General features: G+C 37.5%; 1 protein-coding gene across 2 annotated transcripts in view; it reads left to right on the top strand.

The window, feature by feature from the left end:
- The first annotated feature begins 7,039 nt into the window (after positions 1–7,039).
- The window catches only part of CABCOCO1 (ciliary associated calcium binding coiled-coil 1), a 119,654-nt gene continuing 107,532 nt past the window's right edge, over positions 7,040–19,161 (top strand). Inside the window, exons 1-2 of one of the 2 annotated variants that reach the window (XM_025850127.2) lie at positions 7,109–7,246; positions 16,006–16,184. Coding sequence is in view for 1 of the 2 variants with exons in the window: in XM_025850126.2 (XP_025705911.1) it covers positions 7,172–7,246 (75 nt within the window). In the remaining variant the exon portion in view is untranslated. Of the gene's footprint in view, positions 7,247–16,005; positions 16,185–19,161 lie in introns of both variants that reach the window. The other variant, XM_025850126.2, reaches the window with a different exon arrangement.

Genomic DNA, 19,161 nt, shown 5'->3' with positions numbered 1-19,161 from the left:
AACTGAAGGCCTAGGAAAGCCATGGTCGAGTCCAACTCCAAAGACCTGGCAACCAGGGAGGCCAATGACATAACTCCTATTCTGAGTCCAAGGGCAAAAGAAGACTGTTTCAGCTCAACAGTCAGGCAGAGAAAGCAAATTCTTTTTTCTTCTACCTTTTTGTTCTATTCAGACCCTCATGGGATTGGATGATGCCACACCCACATTAGGGACTACAATTCACTTTTGTTTCAGTCTACTGATTGAAATGCTAATCACATTCAGAAACACCCTCACAGACACACTCAGAAAATGTTCAGCCAAATATTTGGCTGTGACCCTGTGACCTCATTAAGCTGTCACATAAAATTAGCCTAGGGTGCCTGGGTGGCTCAGTTGGTTAAGTGTCCGACTCTTGGTTTTGGCTCATGTCATGATCTCAGGGTTGTGAGAAGAATCGCTCTCTCCCTCTCCCACTGCCCCCCCACTAGTGTTCACTCTCTCTCTCAAATAAATAAATAAATAAATATAAAAATTAGCCATCAAAAGTCCATACCTTGTCAGCTCGGCACCTGTGTGCATCTCCTTAAACCATACTTAATCTCCAAATAAAGAAAATAACATTGTCATAATTCTGCTTCACATGATACAACTATCCTGTGTGCAACTGAAAATGCACCAACCCCTTCCCCAGAAAAGAAGGTAAAGTCCTGGAGTGACATTTTGTCTTCTCCTCGATTTCCTGTAACTTAAATACCATGATGTAAAATTAATAATACATAAATACTATAATGTAAAGTCAACACATCTTATGTTACACAAGAGAGAAAGAGAGGAAAGAAAACATACATACGCAAATGTATTCATAACAAAATAAAGAGAAAATACTCATGACAATTACAGTCTTTGTTTCTCTAACTGATCCTTGGTCATAGCTAGCATTTATAACTACTTTCTTCCACTAACTCATTATGTATTCCCTTTGCCTTCAGCAATTAACTTAGCTGGGTCATGGTTCTTTACCTGGTGGGATGACCTGAACCTTGATTCCTGAAGAGCTTGGGTCATTAGTAGTCCTCCCTGGTTAGGGTTGTTGTAGTTTTCCATTGACTTCAATCACAGGGCCTGGTAATACTAAGTGAGGACTTAGGGGTCTCCTGTATACCTGACATACTCTTCTTTACCTCCATTATGGAGTAGAAGCCCAATTTCCCCTTGGTGTTAAGTATCAGTCACCCCAGTCAACAGCATAACTCCCTTCTTTGCCTGTTGATTCAGGGACATGAGAAGCCCAAAGTAGTCAGGTGGCAATTTTAACTTCCAGTTCAATGGGATCTTTGTCTCCTGGGATGTTATGTCTCCTGGTAGAAGCCTTCCTCCCTTTGGAACTAATACCTATAGGCCAGCAGAGCAGAAGGTCATGGGAACAGGAAGCATGAATTTTGCTAGTGGCTTACTAGGGTAGTAATAGTGAATGTTGTCACTACCATTTCCACTCCTCGATTCTTGGACCCAGGAATCCTAGCTATGGAAGAAGAAAAACCATATACTGGATGCTCATCCAGAGCCTTTTGGAGAAACTTGCCTCAACCCTTTCGGGTATTGACACTTCTCTGATGTCTTCAGACTGAGTGACTGAGCTTTCAAGAGGCCATTCCACTGTCCCATCACATGCTCCACTTCAGGATGAGGGGGAATATTGTGAAGACCAATGAGTGTGGGCCCATTGTCATGCTTCTTTTGCTGTGAAATAATTTCCTCGATCAAAAGCAATGCCATGTGGAATGCTGTAAATGTGGATTCAGATGATTAAATGACATAATGTATGTTATTTTACTTTCTTAGAATCATAAGCACGCATATACACCAGAAGTGTTTAATAACAGTAATATTGCCTATTTGCCAAAGTGAACATTTTAGACAATGAATGCTTTGGTAAATTATGTTGTAATAGCATTTTCAGAGATGAAGATTCCTTAGAGATTATCTAGTGACTTCCAAACTTTTTCAAGCTCACAATCCTTCCTTCTAACAAAATTTATAAGAAAGCTATTATGTAAAACAGGTAAAATTAGACTTGCTATATTTAAAAGTAGAATGGGGTGGGAGGTAGTGAGAGAAGGAGGCAATGCTTGCCTGCCCAGTCAAGGCACTTCCCAGAATCCCCCAGGAGAAGCTTTCTCAAAAATACATTGAAAGAGTAATGGGGTCCCCTGCCATTAATGTAGTGGAACCCAGTCACTTTTAGGCAGTTTTAGAAGGGAAAAACATCAATGCAACTATCCTGATCATACATATTTCACAAATGTAAAATATGGGATGAATTTTGATTTTTACAAAAATTCTTTATGGTTAACTCAAATCATGTGTTTAAAGATTTTGCTTGCACTTTAGGAATTTGGGTCAGGCTGCCTTGGCTAACATTCTGGAAACAGGATGCAGTTTTTGTCAGCTGAAGCATTTCACTTAATATGTATGCCATTGCCTGGGTTTAACTTGTGTTTTGGCATTAAATTACCAGTCCACAAATATGGATCGATGATTCAAAAGTAGTTCACTGAAGCATAAAAGGAATGATGAAACTATTAGCATAAATGCTACAATAAAGAACAATTTGTAAATGAAAATAATTAGTAGGACTTGTGTGCAAATACAGATTATAAATCTAAATGTGCTGGGAGGAGTGAAGCTGTGAACCACATGCATTCTCACAAGCCACTCCCCTGCCTGTTGTGGCCCTCCTGGTTTCCAGATGAATTCCATACCACATGGTATGGGAGGTTTTATTGGGAAAGGTCAAACATTCAGGGCCAGGATCAGCATGAAGAGAAGAAGGCACTGCTCCTCCCCCACACTTCCCACCATTCATGGAGAAAGCAGGACTTGGGCCAAGGCCCAGGTGATCTGTTATTTTGTGTTTTTATAGGACAAATTTTAAAGAAGTTTTGTCAACAGGGGAACTATATAGTCTGCTTGGCATCCAGAGGTTAGAATTTGGAGAGCCAGGAGTTTATACGGGCTGTCTGAGACAGACAGCTGCTTAGGACATGGATGACACAGGTCCCATGGGTAGTTACAACACTCCTCTGCTTGCCATCCATCTTGAGGGTAGTGGAACTTGGGTGCAACTGTTCCGGGTAGAGAATGGGTGAGGGTGGGATGCAGTCCTACCTAAATAATTGTTTAAGTTGTCTTGTAGATGATACTGCTCATTGCAAAACAACTAAATTGTGGACAACAGTGGTGTTGAGCAAGCCAGGCTTAGTCTTTTGTGTTAAATGTGCTGGAGTTAATTTTTGGTGATATCAGCCCAGATACCAGCAGGAAATAGATGGCAAAAGGTGGGAACTGAGGAAAATTTAGTAAAGGAGCTATTTATAAACATATGGGCAGACATAAGGGAAACCAGCAAGGGATGGGGAACCATCCTGGGGCTAGGAACAGGAGGGAGACATTATTGCTTCTAGGCCTGAAGGGGAAAGGGGAGAAGGTTACCAAAACCCAGAGAGAGCTATAGCTCTGGAGAAGCTAAGGGATGGGCTGTGGCCTTGAAAGCCTTTGGTGTAGGAACATAATACTTCCAGCCTACTATCCTGCAGGGAGGGAAGAAGGGGGAATAAATGACCCTCACCTCACTCTTCCTCCCTCCAACCCCCTGCCGGTTTTTCCATTGGCCAAAATGAACCATAGGTCAGAGGGCAAGGCATGTAGTACATCCAGCTGTTGGAGTCCATAACGGTCAACCTTCCAGATCACAAGGCTGAGTGGAGAAGGAAAAGAATGGATATGAAGGGCAAATAGAGAATGTCGACATACCAAGGAAGATAGAGCCTAGTGGCAGCTCTTGAGGTGGGACAGCTTGAGGAGAGCAAAGGAAGTAAGGGAATGGAGTGGTTTAAAGAGAGGTGAGGAGTAAGATCCCACTTTTTCAATAAATTGATCAGGAAGAAAAAGAACAAGTTACAAAACTATCTTAAAGCTGTCTCTGGATTAGGAAAAGAGTATTTTCTGATTAGGGAAAGAGACTTGGAGTTTTCATTTGAAGAGCATAAGGATCTACTGTAACTGGAGAAAGAGAGAATAACAGATAAACCCACAATGGAGAGTATAGAGTTTTGAAGACAAGTTGCAGGTAATGAACAATGTCAAAACTGTATCAACTGTTTATTGAAAATCATTATCAGCCCCCATAGTTAGTCAGTCTTAGAACTACTTAAAACTAGTACAATAGGTTTACTATGCCATCTCCTAAACATGTTTTATTAGGCTTTAAAATGTTCTCACATATGACTTGAACAGATTAAGGCACTTGGTTGAAATAAGAAGGCCAGATTTGAAGATTAGGTAAAGGCAAGAAAACTGAATAGATTTCAAAATTGATTAGCTATTGGAATATTTTCTTGGCTAAAATTGAATATGTAACAGAGAATGAAGGCAATTACTCACAAATTAAATGCTTTTTATATTTTTTCTTTCTACATCTAACAATTTTAACATATTTCAAGGCTAAGATATAACATGTTATCTGAATTCCATCTACAGAATGTTGTGGTGTCTCAGAACCACTTAAAGGCCAAATTGGAATTTTCCAGCTTGATCCACTTAAGATCATCACAAGTGTTAAAAGATTGAGGACCTCAGGAATCACATTGTTTGAACTACTAGTATGTCATTAATCACATTAGTGACATTATTTCATTTGTTGTTAAAGAACTTCATTCATACTTAAAAGAAGCCAGTAACATGGGCACCATGTTATGTTTCCCTACCTAAGAAGTCAACTAACATCTCGCTGTCAGAACTTACTGCCATATATTGCCACACTAGACCATCAACATCCATCATAGCATTGTCTAGTCCTTTCCTAAATGTTTCTCAGGTATGTAAACGTATGGTTTATTTTAAACACCCAATACTTGAATTGGCAAAATTGTGAAAATGCCTCTCTTGTAAAAAGCACAGGTTTACAGGTATATGGATGGGAATATTTTCATGAGAACAGGGCCAATCCAATGGATCAAAATAGCAGTATTGAGCTATCCCGTATTTCACTGTGATGTGGTAAAAGTCAAAGGTCTTTTCAAACAATAATTGTAAACTACAAGACCCATATGTTTCCTTTTCTCTTCCATGCTACAACAATAAGATAAAAAATGGAATTTTACAGCCTTTGGTTAGAAGCCTTTATCTTCAAAAGAGACCTGAGAAGGAAGACTTAACTGACCTTTCCATGTAAGAAAGCACATCACCTACTGAGATTTGTCTTCCTTGTTGGCACCTCCCTACAAAAGAAGTGGGAGGCTAAAATCAGCTTCAACTTGTGCAAATTAAAAGTAACCTTCAGGCTAATGGGCTTTCAACACCGCTCCTTACTGGGCAAAAAATTTTGTGTCCCATAAAATTAAATTACCTCCTCAAAAATGACTTCTCCAATAAATTACGCCATTAAATACAGTAAAACTGGAATTCCTACAAAACAATTCTCCCCTCTCTGAGGCAACTCTCCCATCACTGTGAAAATTGATTCCATCTTTAATGGAGTATCCATCAGGTCCAAAAAAGGGGCACAAAACCCCTAAAAACTGCCAAAGAAATAGCAGGACAATTAGAGGCCAGAAAAATAAATCAGACTTTTGAGGAAACAAGAACTGCAGCTTAGAGAGATCAATGCTTTAGCACTTTACCAAATGCTAAATTTAAAGAATGTGGAGAGTTGTCACCTAGCAGAAGGTGACCTGTTATTTTCAATTTATTTGAAGTAGCTATCAGAAGGAAACAATCAAATAATTAAGCATTGCAATGAGTTTGTGAGGTGGTAGCTCTTGTATTAACTCTGGCGATCACTATAAATCGACTATATTTTCACTAATTGAGGAAGTTCTAATGTAGTTCTTTTTAAATGGGATTGGGAGTCATAGACACATTGTTAAATGACTACTCTGTATTAGGAACTCAACCAGTTTCTTTAAGAATGAAGATATCAAGGAAAGGACACTACAATTCACTTGAAAGATTGACCAAATATACACAAAACGGGAGAATTCACGAACACAAGTTGACAGTACAAACTGTGCACATAATTGAGCTGGGAGGCAATTGGGCACAATTATGAGGTTATGTAAAGCTAAAGTGTTCAGTTTGACCTGAAAGGCACTGGGCAAATATAAGAGGTCCATGATGAAATATTATCCTGGCAGCTGTGTACAAGGTGGATAAAGGTCAGGAGAAGCATAACACAAACTAATACTAATCTTAATAACATCTAACACTTACAGGTGCTAGACCCTGTTCTAAACAAAACTCATGTATTAACATATTAAATCCTCACACATGAAATCCTGTATATTAACATGTTAAGTCCTTTATGCTATGAGATGCTGTTACCATCTCATTTTATAGATGGGGAAACCGAATCACTTTCATAACGTCTGATTTTTACAGTCAACTTTCTGCATAGCAACCCCACGCAGGTAAATACTAGGTGAATTTTCAAAGCAGGTGTTGTCATACTAATACGGCCACTAGATATATTATTTTCAAATGCTTTATTATGGAAAATTTCAAACGTACCTAAAATAGAGAGTAATGTAATGACCCCGCCCCCTCCATGTACCCAATCTTGATTCACCTACCATAACTCCACTCAATAATCCAAACCCCTTCCCTCATTATTTTGGAGTAAATGCAAACATTATTACTTCATCATCACTAAATCTTTCAGTATTTATCTCTAAGAGGACACTTCTTTTTTTCTTCTAAACATGACAATAACATCATATCGCCTTAAAATTACAATAACAACAAAAATCAATGATCAAGTTCCAATAATATATCTCATTTTAATATTTATTGAGAACTTGCGATGTTAGCATTAGACACTTGCCCACACACTAGTTCATTTAAATTGCTGTTATTTAAATTGCCTTTTTTTTCCTTCTTGCTTTCACTCTTACTGAAAGGAACGAGTCTTTCTCTACCCGGTGATTCACAGCCCTGCTGCGGGGGATCTCCTCCGCAGAGGAGCCCCGCGGCGGCCCTGGCCCGCCCTCCACCCCTGCCCTCTCCCGGAGGGGCCCAAGTTCCGACCCGGAAGCCTCTTCGCGGAGGGATCCGTTCCCCAGACTCGCGCCCCCGGCCCCGCCCCTGTTGCCTAGGCGACGAAGGGCCGCGGCCCCGGGGCGAGATCTTGAGGATGTCGGTGGGGACCACTCTCGGGGGAACGACACCCGCGGCGACGACCCCGGCGGGAACCACACCCGAGTCGGAGGTACGCGGCCCCTTCCTGGCACCCGCGACCCTCGAGCGCACGCCCCGGCCCACGGGGCCTGCGGCTGAGGCCCGTCCCCGGGGAGGCATCCCGCTCCCGCCTTGGGAGCGCGGCGCGGGCTGGCGGCCCGGCAGGGAACCGACCGGAGCGGCGCCGGGGTCCGGGAGGCGGGCGGGGGTCGCTGGGGCACCGCCCCGCGTTCCCCGAGCTGTGCCGCCGGCCGCGCCCCTGCCCAGGCGTGCCTCCCGAGGTTCCCTGGAGTAGAAACTGTAGAAATTCCTCCCTTGGTCGGTTCCAGGTCCCAGCGACCTCACAACACTGTGCTTCTCCCAGATTCTGTGCACTTGAAAGGGGATCTTGGAAAGTACTACTAATTCTTTTGCAGTGATCATAGTTCCTATTGCTCAAAGGTGTCGTAGAATAATAACTCTTCATTGTTAGTAGATTGATTAATATTTGAAGGCCAGGGCTTGGTGTCTCCCTGATTATTTTACCACTTCTCTAAATACAGAGATACACGATAGGACAAAGGAGGGGCCTGGAAAATCCACCTTCTGGTTATGGCTTAGATGCTCATGGTCACCTTGTCTCTTTAGGAAAGTTATTTTTAACTTCCTTGGGCCCCAGTGGTTTCCTGTATGTGGAAAAGAAAAAGAAAGAAAGAAAAAAGGATTTATCTTTAGGCTCCTCCCAACACCAGCTCTCAATAATAAACGGGTTTTAGGTAACTTTAATTATTCATAAGCTTAGTATCCTGAGATTTTAATTAAGAACATATCTGCTATTCCAGATATAGCTAAAAGCAAATGTTTAAATCTTCACACAGAGTCCATCATGTTGTTCTAGGAAGTTTTGTCTTGAGTTTTTTTTAAGACTGAAGGTGAATAATAATGTTATAATTAACATTGCTATGCTCAACTCCCTTATTAGTCTAAATAACATTTTTTTTGTGCAGAAGCTAAGTATTAACTGCTATTTTCTAAATGTAGAAACACACAGCCAATAATCTAGTGCCTTGCTGCAGAGATATATACAAGTCGTTCCCAATCCAGATTCTTCCCAATACTGCAGACGGCTAAAGCAAGCTGACTGTCCTATGAGCCTTTTGAAATTAGCATACATTAAAAATACATTTAATGTGATAAACTGGTTACTAAGCTAGTTAATCCCTTGTGATCTCTAATGTAAGTAATACAATTTCAAAAGTGGCAGAGAAAATTTCCCAATTAAGTCATGTTATTTAAATGTATACAAAAACTTACTTAAGAAAATGCTCAATTGTCAGTGTACACTTGCATATACTTACTTAGCCATGTAGATATAGATATGTCCTTTCTAAGAAGACTCTGATAATTTGGGTTTAACGAATCTGCACTTTAAAAAATAAAAAAGGGAAGAAAAGAAAAATACCCATAATTTTCTTTTGAAGATGTGAAGAAGTGCCATGCCCCAGGGGAAAAGAAAATCACTTGTTTTTTGGATGAGTCAGATGAATTGAGTTAGTTATAGACCTTCGGTGATTATCTGCCATCTTAGCACTGTCAGTGGGTACATTTGTTAACTTCTTGGAGGAGCAGGTATTCCCTGTGACAAGCAATTCAGAAAATGCTCAGGCTTTTAGTTATTAACAAACTGAAGAAATCAAGGTGGAATTTGGACTCACTGAGCTATACTCACTTAGCCTGTCCTGAGATGAATAGGCTGATACACTGCATGTTAGAAACACCATTTTCCATTCTAATGAAAGCAGAGCTCCTGTAGGTCACAGAGAAGCCAGTGGATCCATAGGGCCTTCATTCATTAGAGTGATAAGGCCTCCTGGCCGCCCATTTGTGCCCACGATTGTTTTAGGGGTTAGATGGAAAAAATGGCAAAGACCCCTGTCTCAAAATCTATGCTCCCAAGGCTACTGATTTTCAGTTAGATACTGGAAGGTTCTTCTCAGATCAGAGTGTTTCCAGAGTTGATCCCCCAAGACCTAGTCCCGTATGGTGTCATTTCTAATAAATTCTGTATCCAGATTGACTTAGCCAGTAGACCATCTAGTCATCCTGGCCAAGCAGTAGTGAAATTTTTTTTTTTTCTTGCCAAGTCAATCAGAAATAAAGCATAAGCTTCCAGTACTCTGAGGTTTCCTGACTTATTTGTTGCCAGTACCTAGAACGAAAACAACCAATTATCCCAATCACATAGTAGGCACTTAGTAAAATATGATAACTAATTAAAATCACAGGTGGTCTGGTGTATGCCAGGAAAGATAGTTATCATAGACCAAAAGTTATTGAGAAACTGAACAAACACACATGAGATGCAGATCCAGGAAGATATTTTTTTTCTGTAGCATTGCATAAACTCTTTTTGCCAGCTTTCTGAATTTTACATTCCGGGTTCTTTAGTAACATGGGAGTTAATGCCTCCCTCTAAAAAGTAAGACTAAATGTTTGGGAGGTATCTGTATAAATGCATAAGACTAAACAAAAATGACAAAAATCTGAAAATATTTACTATGTATAGATCTGTAAATGAAAGGAATTTATAAATGTTTACAAATTAAATCATAAATGAATTTATAAATGAATACTTAGAATTTAATCATCAGTCTTTTATCAGTAGTTGGTTCATAAACTGACTTTCTTAGTGTCTTAAAAAATATTATTTGGGAAATATCATTTAAGTAGCATATACTAAAGGACTATACTTAAACTTACATCAGAGACCTAAAAGAAAACGTAAATGATTATTGCCCAGTTGCTTCTTCTGAATAATGTCTCAAAGTGTTACCACATTCCGTAATAGATGACATTTACTCAGTGCCTTCGAGACTTTATCAGGATAAGAGGACACTTACATAATCTTGAGTAGAAAGACGGTGTCTTGTCTTGGAGATCTTCAACATGTCCAGGAGGAGGCCACAGATGATTCTCTCTACATTAAGTGGTCTCCCTAACAAACCTTGAAAACAGCTCCCACCCCATCATCAACAGGTTGGAGAGAAACACTTAGGGCTCAACTTAAGCAGCAAGATGATCAGGGTCCTTCTGTTTCTATATCACTCAGATATTTATTGAAGCCATTTTCAGCACCTCCTGTAGGAAAACCTGAGCAGGACCATGGGGAGGATGCCAAAAGTATTACATAAAATATTGTTAAGAAGACAGTACTAACATTGCTCAAAATGTTAATATACAGTAGTATTATTTATAAAACATTTAGAACCTCTGGAGTAGTGGCTGTGGGTGTGGAAAATTTGACAGATATTTGAGCTTGTCTTTCTTTTTACTAGTGGTTGGGGTTTCTATTTTATTTTAAAAGTCCTGCGTCTCTTCAGCCTCCCTTTCAGATTATGCAAGTAATATTTACTCTTTTTCTAATATTTAAAGTGTTATTTTTTCTGCATGGAGAACTGGGTGTTTTACACAAATAATGAATCATGGAACACTACATCAAAAACTAATGATGTAATATATGGTAATTAACATAACACAATAAAAAAAGTTAAAATAAAAGATTTGCAAAAAAATAAAGTGTTATTTTACTAAAGTTAGGTCTTAACATGGCTAAAATTAATTTCTGATAGATATGTTTGATATATTTGATATGAGGATCTAATTTTATTTTCTTCTAGACTTGAACCATCAGTCTGCCAGCTTCATTTACTAAATAAACCATCCTCTCTCTTCCCATTGAGAATGGACTGACTGCCATTGTCACATTATGTGTATATACATGTGAATGAACACAAGGATGGGCAGAATAGTGGAACAGCATAGAGACTCCAAACATTTATGTATATATGTATACATGTGTATGTATAAATTTATATGTATGTATACATGTATATGTATTTTTGAATTTCCAAAAGTTTATATATATTATTACAGATATATTTTCAAATATCCTTTTCTTTTCCACTGACCAGTTTGCCCATTCTTGTGTCAATGCCATACCATTTTATATTTAGCTTTAATATCTAATTTGGAAAGGTTCCTCTCACTATTTTTCTTTTTGAAAATATATGTATTCTTCCATAAGAATTTTTTAAAAATTATTTTATCAAGTTCCAGAATGATACAGTTGAGATTTAAAATTGAGATTTATAATGTGGGAGGGATCTAATTTTTTTCAATTTGAAGGTTTCCAATAAATCTCCTTTATTAAGTTTTTTTATTAAACTTTTGATAAAGCTTATAATTTCTGTAGGTCCTATACCTTTCTTATTATATTTATAACCAAGTATAGTTTAATCAAGTTTCTGCCATTTCCATTTCTAATTAGTTTCTAATATAGAGGAAAAACAATCGGCCTTTATGTATTTGTGTTATGTAACCATCTTATCAAAGTTCCTATTAACTGAAACCATGTTAGCACAATGTCAGGTGTCTTAGGTATGCAACCATGTAATCTTTAAAATAAAGATTCCTTTATTTCTTCATTTTTAATATTTAAGCCACATATTTAGTTTTCTTATTATATTAGTTAGAATCTCTATAGCGTGTTGAATTACAATAATGTTACTAGCCAGAATCCCTTTTTGGTTTCTGGTTTCATGGGAATGACTTCATTTTCTCACCTTTCAATCTGATGTTTTGGCAAATAATCTTTTTTTTTTTTCTATTCATGTTTTATTAAGAGTTTTGCTGCTGAATTCTAGCAAATGCCTGCTTATTATTTCATTATTATATCATTTTTTATCATTTAATTTGACATAAAAGTATGTTGTTTAATGATGATCCATCCTGGCATTTCTGAAATTAACCTTATTTGGTCATAATGATAGTTTATTTTTCTTTTAGTATGCTGTTGGATTCAACTTTCTAAGATAATATTTTAACTAAAATTTTTACATCTGAATTCATGAATGACTTTGGTTTATAATTTCCATTTTGTGCTAGTTTAGGTTTTTGTGTGTAGACTCTGCCGGCTTCTTAAAAATGAATTGTCTACAGTCTGTAATTATTAGACTAACAGAATTTATGTGTTCTCCATTGTTAGGTAGAACTTCAAGTGTACAATATCTGGGCATGGTGACTTTTTAAAAAGTAGACTTCCAGTTTAGTTTATGTTTGGTCAGTTCCATTCTCTTTCTTACCCCTGTTCAAATTTGATGACTTATACATTGTCTTGTAATTTTCAAATGTATCTCTATAGAATGTGGCATATGTTTTTTTTCTTTTAATAACGTTTGCCAAATATTTTTGCCTATTTTATTTATTACTTTAAAGAACTAGTTCTTGTTTTCACTTATCCTTCTTTAATCTGTAATTTTTTAAAAATATTTTTCTTTTTCTTAAATTGACTTCTTAGCATGTCCCGGACCATAGTGAGGCAAGTAAGGTGGTCTCCTTGGGCATAAAATTTAAGGGATGCCAGAAATTCAGTAGTCAAGATAAACTTCAGTTGAAAGCATTTTTTTTAAATTGAAAGTGAATACACTGGTGATGGGTATTAAAGAGGGCGTGTATTGAATGGAGCACTGGGTGTTATATGCAAACAATGAATCATGGAACACTACATCAAAAACTAATGATGTAATGTATGGTGATTAACATAATAAAATAAAATTTAAAAAAAGAAAGTTAATACAAAAAGCTCATAATGGATGAAAATTTTAAATAAAGACAGAATCAGTAGTCCTGGTTTTTCTTTTTGCCTCAGGCTCTGACATGGCTCAACACAGTGCTGCTCCTTAGTTCATTTATTTTCATGCTTGAAAAGAGCCTTTCTAAGTGTGGAAATTGTAGATTAGTCTCTGTTCTCTATGACTGTGAAACCCCTTTTAGTCATCTTTGATGAACTGTGTTATCTTTCTTTTAATGAACATTTATTAAGAATCTTTTGAGATACTACCAGTGATGGATAGAAAGATACCCCAAAAGTTGAAATTCTAGAAGGAAGACATATACAATGTGGAAAGTTTAGGTGAATAAGAGAAAAAATTCAGAGAAAAGATTATCTGGCAAATAATATTAGGTTTACAATTTTATTGCTTCTGGAATAATTGCTAAAATCCACCAGGTGGTGGAGTAAAATGAGTTACAGTGAAGTTTAGCTTACGTATTTTTCTAGTCAGAGATGAAATTTTACAGAGAAAACCAAATTACATATCACATTTTTATTAGCCTATTCATGAATTTTGTATTGTATCTTTAATTTTTATAAGTCAGAATATATGTGTTGAAAGATTAAAGACTTTTTACCACCTTATATCCTTTCAAGTGCAAGGTGGTATATAAACAAACAAGAAAGAGCACTAGTTTAAAATAGGTCCAGGAATTCCAATTTAAGACAAAACAAAACAAAACAAAAACCAGAGGCAAACCTTCCTACAAGGTGATTATCTTAAACTATCAAGTTTTAAAAAATGCACTAATATTAGGCATCTTAGCTAGAATTATTATTGTACAAAAGTTTAAGATTATTGTATTCCCTTTCACACAGTTCTTTCTTCTATCCGGAAAAATTTCACATCAGATAAAATTGATCTGAATGTCTGTACAGTGTACTTTTCATGCATATTTTTGTTAATAATGACAGCAAATTTTGTGTATTAAAACATTTAAAAATGATTTTTTAACATGAATTCAACTTAGGTTCAAATGACTTGCTATAAGTCACAAAATTAATCAGTAGTCAAACCCTCTGAGTCCTCCAAATCCAAGTCCTACTATTTATCATTCTCCATCATCTAATAATGTCATCAGATGATACAGATGAATTCAGACAGTCGATTAACAACCTATGTTGACATAACTAGGATCTGCAGAATTCTAAAAAGAAGTAAAAGATTGAATGACTGTCCCTGAGGAATTTACAGTCTAATGGAGTTGACAGTACAGGAATAATTTTACTTTACTGCTAATAATAAAAAACATAACCAACAAACATTTAACAAATATATAGTCCTATGTTACGGACTAAAATACCATCCTATCTAAAAACTGAGTTCATACAACTCAATTTACAAGTATCTGAGTGCCTACTAGGTGCAAGGTATTCTATTAGGTACTAAAATATTTTTTTCTTACTGAGTTTATAAACTAACTGAATGGCCTAGTTTAGGTTACTTTGCTAACCCTAGGTTACAAAAAGATAGCTAATAAAGTAGCACATTTTATGTCTAAATTAGATTTCTAAAAATAAAAATATAATAACCTAATATTAAATACAAACATTAAGTCGTTTACCATTACCAATAAATGTTAGCTTTGGGATTTTTCTACTCCTGGAAAGAAATACAGAAAATGTGGGATGTGATCTTGTTAGCTGTAGCAAAGCATTTTGTTGCTCTTCTTATTCACTGCAACCCATTACATGGAAGGATAAATAACTATTTGTTGAATTGAAAACATTTGTCCCCTCTCTCCCCCAAATCTCACAGTTCTTGATTTTTATGGAGGTGCTGCTTTTTACCTCTGCTTCTCTGTCTCCTCTTCCATCCCCCATTCACAGCTGTTCTCCCCATGCTCTGGCTCCGGGCAGTTTCATCCATTCTCACACTTGGAGTGACTCCTAAACCAACATTTTTAAACTGGACCTTTCTGAGTCTAGCATTTCTAATTAAGTTCTAAACATTTCTTCCTCGATATGCATATTCCACCTTAAACTCAACCACTGAAATCAAACTTGTCATGTGGCCTTCTTAAAATGGGCATCATCTTCCAATGCTTCTGTTTTTATTGGTGTCACAAGAGTGCTACATATGGTTTTTACAGACTGTACTCTGAACAAAAGGACTCAGCTATGGGAGGCACTGAGAATCACCACCTTTCTCTTTTTTCAGTCATCTATTTCAGATATCATACTGTCTATTCTTCCCACTTTTAGTCCCCCAGATACAATATGTTGCATTCACCCCTTTCTTTTCATGCACGCTGCTAGGAACCCAGTGCAGTCCCATGCCTCATTCCTGACCAGTTTCAAAGATATTTTCATTGAACTTTCCTCTGTTGTCCTTTCTTTCACCCTCCTAAAAATTGCGCTTCCTTAAAGGACAGTTTTATCTTGTCTTTTCACTGCTAAAAAACTTCATAGGTTCCTTACTGCCTGTATTATTAAAAACAAACTCTTCAGCCTGTCATTCTTTGACCAGTCAAGGGTCTAAAATATTTGTGATCTCTTGTGCAGTATCTTGCATTTTGTAATCATTCAGTAAATATTTATTCAGTTATTATATTTGAGATCTCCCACAACATGTTCCCAATGCCCACTTCCCACTTAGGTCCAACTAGTCCCTGACTTGCACCCAAAGCACTATTGTGTGAATTACTTAATATTTACAGAACCAGTCCCCAAGTGTCCTGTTGCTGATTCATTCCATCATTCTTGTCCAGACTCACCCAAGTCCATTTCTGGACCTCCTCTCTATAGGTTTTCTTTGTCCTGTCTCTATTTTTGTCCCTTTATTATGACTCACTTATTTTATTTTCTTGTTTTAAAGTCACCCTTGGTTTGTTCCTTCCACTAGATGTTAAGTTACTGAGGCTAGCAAGTTTTTTTTACTTGTCTTTGCCTCCTCTTGAGCCCCAAGCTCAATGAGGAATATGTAGGTATTTTTTAAAGTTTTTAAATTGACTCATTCTTGTTTGATCAGTTCCTGGATACCTAAGAGGACACATACAACCAGACCACTGTCCTCCATAAAAACTCCAGATGCCCAAGCAAAGATGAGACTCATGTTCCTTTTCCTTTCCGAGTCTTCAGATGCTACAGCTGTATCTGCTCTATGTCTTCCAGTAAACTCTGCTCTTACTTCCTCTTAGCTTGCATTTGATTTCCATCCTGCATGAAGCAAGGACCCACTTGGCTGGCCCTGTGGGACCCACTCTGGGTCCTCGGACCTGGCTTGCTGCATCATCTTGGTGATTATGAAGTGACCCTCAGAGGAACAGTTGTACCCCAAAATTAAGTCTGCACAGCACAGTTTGACCTTTGGGGATTGGTAAGTTCCTCCTCTGTGAAACAGAGTTGGTTTGATGCTGATGTAACTTCTGTCTATGTGCTCCTCTGTGTAACTGGTCTACTCTCTGGGGAAAAGGAAAACTGGGAGAACTGATATGGGACCTGTTCTCATTCACTATTCTCGCTCCCTATGCTCTGAATTGCTTTAGCTGGCTCCGAAACTTTACTCTCACTTTAATTGTAAGACTCTCTGGTTCAGTCCTTGGACAGTTTTTCTTAAGGCTGTTAGCTGGCGTAAGAGACTGAATCACTCAGCTCCAAAGAAAAGGGATACTTGTTCCTTCCCATCAGAAAGTGTTTTTAGGTGAAGGGAAGTGTCAGAGGTTATTCCTCATGTAGTAGTCTCCATAGAGGAAATCTTCATGATAATTTATTTGTGGCTTGCTGGGAACACACACGTAAGACTGATCATACAGTGCTCCAAGCCCCCACAGTGGTTTTAGACTGTCACCAGGAGAAACCAAGACACTTTTGGGGAAGATCAGCCCATTGATGACTCTCTGGGAAGTTCTCCCCATAAGCAGCTCATTTGATCCACCACATGTTTTCCCTAGAATAGAGTGCAGACTTCTAAATCTTTCTTTTTCATTGCTGGGTGGATGTCTCCTCATGGTAATTATGGGATGCTGGTATTACATTGAGGATTGGTGGCCAATCCTGTTGAGAACTAAAACTCTTAGAATAAAAAAGTGGTCCTGCTATACCCCCAGTTGCACTGGGTTTTCTGCTTCTAGGGCTGAAACATGTGGCAGGCTGGTCACTGCTGGGTAGATGTTGCCTCCTTGAATGAGACATAGTGGATGTCTCAGTGAGACAGGCAGCAGGCTGGTCACTGCTGAATGAATGTCTCACTGAGACACATGGCAGACTGGACACAGCCAGGTGGATCTCTGTAAGACATGTGGCAGACTCATTACTGCTGGGTGGATGTCTCCTAGTTGGTTTCCTAGAGACATGTAACCTACCAAAGCTAAAGCAGGAAAAAAAAAAAGAAAATTTGAACAAACCAGTTACTAGTAATGAAATTTACTCAGTAACCAAAAAACTCCCCCAAAACAAAAGTCCAGGACCAGATGGCTTCACAGGCAAATTCTACCAAACATTTAAAGAAAAGTTAATACTTATTCTTCTCAAACTATACCAAAAAAATATAAGAGGAAGGAAAACTTCCAAATTCATTCCATGAGGACAGTATCACCTTGATACCAAAACCAGATGAAGACACCACAAAAAAAGAGAACTACAGACCAGTATCTTTCATGAATAAAGATGCAAAAATCCTTAACAAAATATTAGCAAACTGAATCCAACCATACATTAAAAAAATCATACCACAATCAAGTGGGATTTCTTCCCGTGATACAAGGATAGTTCAGTATTCAGAAAACAATCAATGTGATAGATGACATCAACAAGAGAAAGGATTAAAAACCATCTGATCATTTAAATAGACGTAGAAGAAGCATTTGACAGTACAGCATCTGTTCATGATAAAAACCTTCAACAAAGTAGATCTAGAGGGAGGATTCCTTAACATAATAAAGGCCTTATATGAAAAACCCACAGCCAACATCATACTCAATGGTGAAAAACTGAGAGCTTTTCCCCTAAGGGCAGGAACAAGACAAGGATGTCCACTCACCACTTTTATTCAACATGGTACTGGAAGTCCTAGTCACAGCAGTTAGACAACATAAAGAAATAAAAGGCACCTAAATTAGTAAGGAAGAAGTAAAACTCACTGTTTGCAGATGACATGATACTATATATAGAAAACCTGAAAGACCACCAAAAAAACTACAAGAACTGATAAATGATTTCGGTAAAGTTGCAAGATGCAAAATCAATGTACAGAAATTTGTTGCATTCCTATACACTAATAATGAGGTAGTGCAAAGTGAAATAAAGAAAACAATCCCATATACAGTTGTACCCAAAACAATAAAATATCTAGGAATAAACTTTACAAAAGAGGCAAAAGACCTGTAATCTGAAAATTATAAAACACTAATGAAAGATGACACAAAGAAATGGAAAGATATTCCATGCTCATGGATTGGAAGAACAAGTATTGTTAAAATGTCTATACTACTACCCAAAGCAATCTGCACATTTAATGCAACCCCTCTCAAAGTACCAACAGTATTTTTCACAGAATTAGAACAAACAATCCTGAGATTTGTATGGAACCACAAAAGATCTTGCATAGCCAAAGCCATCTTGAAAAAGAAAAACAAAACTGGAGGTATCACAATTCCAGATTTCAAATTGTATTACAAAACAGTAGTAATAAAACAGTATAGTAGTGGTGTACCATAGACACATAGATCAATGGAATAGAACAGAAAATGCAGAAATAAACCCACAATTATATGGTCAATTAATCTTCAACAAAGGAAGAATGAATGTACAGTGGGAAAAAGACAGTCTCTTCAACGGATGGTGTTGGAAAAACTGGACAGCCACATACAAAAGAATAAAACTGGACCACTTTCTTTCACAACACACAGAAATAAATGCAAAATGAATTAAATATCTAAATATGAGACTATAAAAATCCTTGAAGAGAGCACAGGCAGTCATCTCTCTGACATCAGCCATAGCAACATTTTTCTAGATGTATCTCCTGAGGCAGGGAAATAAAAGCAAAAATAAATTATTGGGACTACATCAAAATAAAAAGTTTCTGCACAGTGAAGGAAACAATCAACAATACTAAAAGGCAACCTACTGAATGGGAGATGTTTGCAAATGATATATCCGATAAAGAGTTAGAATCCAAAATATATAAAAAACTGATACAACTCAATACCCAAAAAACAATCCAATTAAAAAATGGGCAGATGACATGAACAGACATTTCTCCAAAGAAGACATCCAGATGGCCAACAGACACATGAAAGGATGCTCGATATCACTCATCATCAGGGAAATGCAAATCAAAACTACAATGAGCT

Source organism: Callorhinus ursinus, unplaced genomic scaffold (assembly GCF_003265705.2).
Source record: "Callorhinus ursinus isolate GAN/ISIS: 27379988/994484 unplaced genomic scaffold, GSC_fseal_2.0 scaffold69, whole genome shotgun sequence".
Lineage (NCBI taxonomy): Eukaryota > Metazoa > Chordata > Mammalia > Carnivora > Otariidae > Callorhinus > Callorhinus ursinus.
The sequence above is the reverse complement of the archived record's forward strand: the minus strand, read 5'-3'. Positions and strand labels throughout refer to the sequence as shown.